At 59.5% G+C, this 6,893-nt stretch overlaps 1 protein-coding gene across 1 annotated transcript; it reads right to left on the bottom strand.

Annotated features, from left to right (window-relative positions):
- Positions 1-118: 118 nt before the first annotated feature.
- Positions 119-6,876, bottom strand: TCHP (trichoplein keratin filament binding). Its single transcript, XM_020801891.3, has 13 exons — positions 6,721-6,876; positions 5,675-5,944; positions 4,925-5,132; positions 4,531-4,587; positions 4,177-4,245; positions 3,884-4,057; positions 3,269-3,381; positions 2,913-2,979; positions 2,477-2,652; positions 1,937-2,018; positions 1,617-1,802; positions 1,189-1,332; positions 119-660 (listed from the first exon to the last, which is right to left on the bottom strand). Exons 2-13 carry the CDS (start codon positions 5,863-5,865, stop codon positions 628-630), a joined length of 1,500 nt encoding a protein of 499 aa, XP_020657550.3. The 5' UTR covers positions 5,866-5,944; positions 6,721-6,876; the 3' UTR covers positions 119-627.
- Positions 6,877-6,893: the final 17 nt, after the last annotated feature.

The raw sequence follows: 6,893 nt of genomic DNA, 5'->3' as shown, positions 1-6,893 counted from the left end.
CTGCATCCTGCCAGCCTTTCTCACGCCAATGCCAAATAAAAAGCTGGCATTCCCTGCCTCTTGGGCACACCCCACCTGGCTTGCTGGTAATGACTGTAGCAGGCATGAATCACGAAAATTTTTTTAAAAAACGCATGCTTTATTGACCCTTTTGACTTCCATGATGGAAAAGGAAAGGGGGAACGACCCGACCAGTCGCCCCTCCGTTACGGGGCTCGGGCAACTGTGCCTGCTGGGTGGGAAGTGTCCCCCCGTCCCAAGAGGGGGATGTGCTGTCTCTCCTCTTATGTGGGGCACATGGGGCTCCCTCCCTCCCGCCGGCCATCCCATCAGTCACTCTCCCTCCCTCCCTGGGAACAACCGTGACCCTCGTGCACCTTCACCTGGGGAGCCTGAGAGCCCCCCCCCCCGGTCACATCCACCAGCAAGGGAAGGCTGGTGCCGGTCACAGGTGGAGAGGCGGCCTTCAGTGCGCTGGCCTTGCAGGGTGATGGGTCTGCCCCCCTTTTCAACTCGAGACCCTTGGCGTTTAAAAATGTCCTTTGAAAAGGGCCCGACCTCAGTGGTTCCCACCGTGAGGGTAGAAACGCATCCAAAGGGGAACCCAGGCGTTCACTGCCGCCGTCTTTAGCTCCAGGCAGTTTTGGGATAGCTGTGACGCTAGAAAAGGAGGGAAGGGAGGAAAACCCTTTCAGTATGTGCATATATACTGTGCTGTCCTCTGAAGTGCTGTCCCCTGAAGATGCCCATGGCCACAGAGACGGGCGAAACGTTAGGAAGAACAACCTTCAGAACACGGCCAAAGAGCCCGAAAAACCCACAACAGCCATTAGATCCCAGCCGTGAAAGCCTTCGCGAATATATTTGCATATAACCCACTGAGGCATTAAGAGCCCCCCCCTCTCCTGCTCCCTAGGTACAAATGCAGCTTCTGACCAAGCCAGCCCTGCCTCCCCTCCCTCTCTCAGGCAACTCTCTCGAGTCCTGCAGCCCCAGCTGAGAGACTGCCGAGAGGCGCAACGGTTTCGGCCACCCCAGGGCCGAGGGGGCCGGAAGCAGGGCTCCCTGCCACCACCGCTCCCTAGAGAGGCCGGGCCACGCCTGGGGGAGAAGCCACCCCCCCTCCCAATCCCTGGTTCTCGGGCGAAGAGACTCCCAGCCAGCCAGGGGTCCCCTCCGCCTCCCCACCTGGTGACGGTAGCCCTGCTCTGCCAAGCGCCGGGCCTCCTGCTCTTCCAGCATCCTGAGCCGCTCTTCCTCCTGCCGGGCTTCGGCCTCTTCATCCTCCTGCCGCCGGCGCTCCTCTTCCTCCTGCAGGTGGCGCTCCGTGAGCTGAAGATGTTGGTCAAGGAGAGGGTGAGTCGGCGGGAAGAAGACAGGGGAGCCCCAGTTTCAAAGAAAAAAGCCAGAAGAAAAGGAGCAGAAGGGGCCGCCCGTTCCCTTGGGATTTTCCAAAAGGGGTACAGTTTCCATCCCAAACAGCCCAAGGACACATTTTGCCCCACTTGAAAGAAAAACCACGACCCCGGGGCCACGTTGATTCAGCGTCCCTGCCGTCGCGAGCAGGAGGACCCCTAACCCTCTTCCACGTCTGCCACGGAGAGGGGTGGCGTTACCTGGGCCTCCAGCTCCCGCCGGCGGAGGGTCTTCTGCCCAGCCTCCTCTTCCTTCTCCCGCTGCGTCAGCTGCTTGGCCTCCTCCAGCCCCTGGATCAGCTGCTCCCGGAGCTTCACCGACTCCTCCTGGGCCTGCCGGTTGAGCTCCATCCTCTCCCGGATCTGGCGCGCTCTCTCGGCCAGGACCTGCAGAGGAACAGGACAGAGAGGAGGAGGAGACGGAAAGGCCCAGGCCCCCACCCACCCACCGTCCACCTCCGGGGCCAGGAGCCTCCCTTCTTTCCCCCCTGGCCTGCCCACACCCTCCTCAGCGACCTCACCTCGGCCATGAGCCTGTCCCGGGCCTTGCGCTCCCGCTCCCACTCCTGTTCTCGCTTCTCCCACACGTGCTTGGCTTCCTCCCTGAGGACAGAGAGGGAGAGATTCGCCCATCACGGGGGAGGCCGGCAGCCGTTCGGAGAACCCAAGAAGGCGAGCCCAAGGGACAGCGGCCACCTTCTCACCGGCAGAGAAGACCGTTCTGGGCAGCTAGTTTTGCACCTCTGACGATGCAGCAGGCGGTCGTATCAGCCCACCAGCTTTTTTTCAGAGCCCTGGGCTCAGTGCGACAGAAGGCCTGTCCTTAAAAGAGAGCCTTTCTCTGGGGGAAGGGTGTGGGGGGGAGAGAGGTTGGACGGGCATCATGGGAGCTTCCCACCCCTCCCACAGTTAGCAAAAGGAGCTTGCTGGGTCACAGGGAGGCACAGCTCTGGCGTCCGGGGCCGGCGTGACGGCTCAGATGCAAAGGACGGTCCGAATCGTGCCTCTGGAATGCGGACAAGGTGTCCGCCTTGAGCACAGAGCTCACGGGTCCTCCTCACCGGAAGAGGGTCTCCAGCTCCGCCTCCCGCTCCCTTTCCAGCCGCAGCTGGTCCTCGAGGACCTCCTTCATCCAGGCGACGTCGGCCACCGCTCGCTCCCGCCGGGCGGACCGCAGGCGCTGGTCCTCGCCCTCCTCCTTCTCCGCCAGGGCCAGCAGGATCTGCCGGTCCTTCTCCTGGAGGAAAAAGGGCAGGAGGGGCGACGTAAGACGGTGGGCTCTGGGGGGGAGGGGAGAAGGGCCCTTTCCCATAGGACTCTCAGGCACAGCTCTTCCAGGGTGAAGGAGAAAGAGTTCCTCTGACCACCAGCAGAGGACGGCTCCCTCAACGCTTGCTGCAACCAGCCTCCAGGGATTCAGAAGACAAAATGGCCAGCCACCTTCTGAGCCCCCCTTTCCCGAAAATGTGGGCCTGCCCGCCCGCGAGGCCCGCTTACCAGTTCTTCCTGGATCTGCTGCGCCCGTCGCTTCAGCTGGGCCTGATACTGGTGCTTCAGGTAGCGCCTGGGGAGCAAAGAGGCCTCGCCATCACTCAGAGGACGGGAGAGAAAGGCATGCAAGAGGGCTGGGGGAGGGAGGGGGCAGGCAGGAGCGCTTAAGGCCAGGATGTGTGAAGAGCATATCTGTGCACGTACAGAGCGTCCCATCGCAGAGTAACTACAGCTGCAATTGCCTGTGAAGAAGCCCTTTCTTTTCTCTGCCCCAGGGCTCCCCCTGCCCAGGTCCTCATGCTTAGCCCTTCCTCCTCTTCTCCAAGAGGGAGGGAGACCCCACCCCTTGCAGAGCCACCTACCCCAATTCGATCTTCTTCCTTTCCTGCTCCTGGCGCTTCCTGTCTGCCTCCAGGGCTCCCAGCTCCCAGTGCTGCTTCAACAGCTTCTCCTCTTCCTCCTTCAGCTCCCGGGCCTGAGGAAAAGGAAGATCCAGGAGCCTTCAGCGCATGCACCTCCCCTGGCCCTCCCCGGAGCCTCGGGGGGAACAGGGATTGGACGAGAAAGACTGAAGCAAGCGAGGGAAAGGGTCTCCTCTCCCCCAGCCCCAGGAACAGCAGGATCAGGGTGAGGCAGCTGGTGGGACAAAGCTGGCAACACCCCCTGCCCAAACTCTCCCCCAGGCAAGGAGACGCCTCCTTCCTGTGGCAGGCCATAGTCCACACCGGGTCCGCACGAGCGCAGGAAAGCCTGGCCAAGAGGAGAGGCTCTGCACAGCTCCCAAGCTGGAGGACACACACACACACACACACACACACACACACACACACACACACACACACACACACACACACACACACACACACACACACACACACACACACACACACACACACACACACACACACACACACACACACACACACACACACACACACACACACACACACACACACACACACATATATGGGACGCACCTCTGCCTCCCGCAGCCGCAGCTCCTCCATCTGCTGCCGCAGGAACGCGGCCTGCTTCTGCTCCTCCTCCTTCCTCCTCGCTGCCGCCGCCGCCATCCTCTCCAGGGCTTCCCTCCGGGCGGCCTCGTATTCATTCTCCAGGCGGGTCTTCTCTTCGCGCTCGGTGGCTTCACGCTCAATTGGGAGCAGACAGAAACATGAAATGCCTGCGGGCGCGAGACCAGCCCGAGACCTTCTTGGAGTGGGTGGCTGGGGAGGGGGGCCCTCTCCTATCCCGGAAGAGCCCTGCCTACCTGTTGCTTCTGCACCCGCTGGTCCCCCCAAGCCTCCACCACGTGCTTCTTGTGCAGCTCAGTCTCCACCTGGGGAACAGAGAAGAGGAAGCATCCCTCCATCTACCTGCATTTTTGCGCTGGGGGTGCGGCACCTGCCAAGAACCAGCAGGTCTCACCACCTGGGAAACAGGCCGGCGGTTCCTTCGCCCCGGGACAAAGCCGCCCTTGGCATCCTTGGGCAGAGGGTGGCCCAGCGAGGCTAAGGGAAAAAAGCTTCTTCCACGGTCGGCCTACACCTTCGGGAAACGGCCCGCTTTGCTCCGGCAGAAGCCCGCGGGATCACGTCCACCCTCCATCGGGGCCGTTTCTCACCTCCCGGAGCTTGGCGCTGTTGTTCTTCCAGCATTCGTAGAGCCGCTCTTCAGCAATCTGTGGACGAAGGAAAGAGATGGGGAATCCTCCTGAGGTGGGGCCCTTTTTCCAGGTCCAGCTCAATCCATGTTTGCCTATGATCACCTCACAGAGAGAACATGGCTACACATAGGATCGTGGCTCAGAAGAGCCGAAACGTGGGAACTAGGGCTGCAGAGAAGTGGCCGCCCGCAGGGGAAGGGGTCTTCTCCCCCTCCCACCACCTGGACACTTCGCTCAGGAGAACAATTCCTCCATTGAAGAGCCTTCAGGGGCTCTTGGTTCAAAGCTCGGCCAAGCCCAATTCCTCTCTCCCTCCAGAGAAATTATCTCCCCACAGTCCCGACCTACGGACCTGCTTCCTGCGCCCTTCCCGGGCGGATTTCAGCGCTTCGTTCTTCTGCTTCATCTCGCTCATCTCGTCCTTGCCCAGCCGCAGCTCTCGCAGTTCTGCCACCAGCATCTCCCGCTCCTCGAAGAGCAGCTGCTGCAACCGCCGGCGCCTCTGCTCCAGGCTGATCCGCTTCTCCTCCTTCAGCTTCTCGCAGCGATAAGCGTCCATGCTGGCAAACATGGGAGAACATGGAAGGTGGTGGCAGCATCTTCCTCACCACCTCCATCACCACCAACCCTGTTTAGCAAGGAGACTGAGCTCTCTCCCAACTCTCTCCTTACGGAGAGTTGTTCTCACTCCGTTTGCCCAGAGTGATCACAGTCGAGCTCTGTTTCTGACCCTGATGGCTATATTTTGCTCTTTATCTTGTGCTTTCAGCTGGGGAAACTAACGTGGAAGAAGGTGGCACGGGCACTGCATTTCCTGCGCAGCCTTGACCACCTCACCGCTCCTAACCCTACACCGCAGAGAAAGTGGCGTTGTGAGAAAGGACACGTTAGGAAGGCCCATTTGTAGGGCTTGAAGGGCAGGCGATGGATCGTGCCAGGCCAACGTTGGCTCCCGCCCAGCAACTGGCGGGTCCAGGCTCAGAGGAAAAAGGCTCCCCACGTCCAAAGGGCAGGGGTCCGTCTGTCCTTTGCGCGCCCGCCCTCCCCTCCCCTTCTGTTCCTTCCAGCAGAGGATCCGGCACGCGGAGGTTCCCAGCCTCACCTTTGCTGGTAGGACTGGCGGGAGCCCCACTGGGCCTGCTTGGAGGTGTAGACGCCCGACTGCTTGAAATAGCGGCTGTTCAGCTCCCACTGCTGCCGGAAACGGGCCTCCTGCTCCCGGTGGCGCACGATCTGCTGCTCGAGGGCTCGGCTGCGGCTGCTCCAGAAGGAAGGCAAGGTGGGCAGCGCCATCGGGGCCTCCGGGAAAGGGAAGGGCTGAGAAGAGAAGAGAAGGGCGGCAGGTCCGGTCGAGGCGGAGTCAGCAACGATTCTGAAATGACAAACCAACAGGTTTCATTAAGGAAGGCGGTTGCCTTTCCTCTCCAGAAGCTCTCCGGCAAAGGAAAAAGGGCGATGGAGGGACCAGGAGGGAGAAAGCCCACCGAGAGAGAGAGATCTCCCTCCCTCCGAGCCTGGGGAAAAGTTACTTATTCTTTTTGCACTACAAGACCCAGAATCCTCAGTCAGCATGGCCGCCGGCTGGGGATTTTGGAAGCCGTAATTCCAAGAAGTAACTTTTCCAAGTCTTGGCTGCTTATGAGACTTGCAGTCAAATACAGAACTCACAAGGTCTGGGCAAAGTTACATTTTTTTTAAAGTTACAACTCCCAGCATCAGTAACTCCACCGGTTGGGGAATTCTGGGTCCTGTGGCTGCAAAAAAGCAACATTTCAAAATAATAATAATAATAATAATAATAATAATAATAATAATAATAATAATAATAATAATAATAATAATAATAATAATAATCACGTGCTGCTGCTGCGATTGCAAATTAGCAGTTTAAGGAATGCAGTGACGTCAAACACACGTCACGACGTCCCGCTCAGCGTTTTGACGTCACCGCTCTCTCTCTCTCTCTCTCTCCATACTTGGTTTTTCATTAACTCCGAAATAATTAAAAGGCATCAATGAGATGAGAATCCTTTGGCCGCAGCAGGCGGTCTTTGCATGCATTTAATATAAGCTCGTGCATATTATAAGAACGGGTTTGTTGCAAGGAATCACCGCCGCCGCCCGGATCCGGACACCCCCTTCACTCACCCCGCGCTTCGGACTCGCCACTCCGAGGACAAACCGGATCGACTCCTAATTCCCGCTTCCGTCCCCGCCGTGAATCTTAACGGTTCCACTACTTCCGGCGCCGCCGAGCGCCTCCATGACAACGCTTCCGGGAGGGGCTACGGAAGCCGCCGAGGGACCAGCGCAGGACGCGT

Source organism: Pogona vitticeps, chromosome 14, assembly GCF_051106095.1.
Source record: "Pogona vitticeps strain Pit_001003342236 chromosome 14, PviZW2.1, whole genome shotgun sequence".
NCBI lineage: Eukaryota > Metazoa > Chordata > Lepidosauria > Squamata > Agamidae > Pogona > Pogona vitticeps.
The sequence above is the reverse complement of the archived record's forward strand: the minus strand, read 5'-3'. Positions and strand labels throughout refer to the sequence as shown.

What these genes read in the sequence shown, in the direction of transcription:
- TCHP (XM_020801891.3), bottom strand. Translation starts at nt 5,865, where the DNA reads ATGGCGCTGCCCACCTTGCCTTCCTTCTGGAGCAGCCGCAGCCGAGCC. An exon ending in TGCGGCTGCGGGAGGCAGAG is followed by an intron (nt 3,382 to 3,883) that starts GTGCGTCCCATA and finishes CCTTTTCCTCAG; the next exon opens with GCCCGGGAGCTGAAGGAGGA. An exon ending in AGCAGATCCAGGAAGAACTG is followed by an intron (nt 2,653 to 2,912) that starts GTAAGCGGGCCT and finishes TTTTTCCTCCAG; the next exon opens with GAGAAGGACCGGCAGATCCT.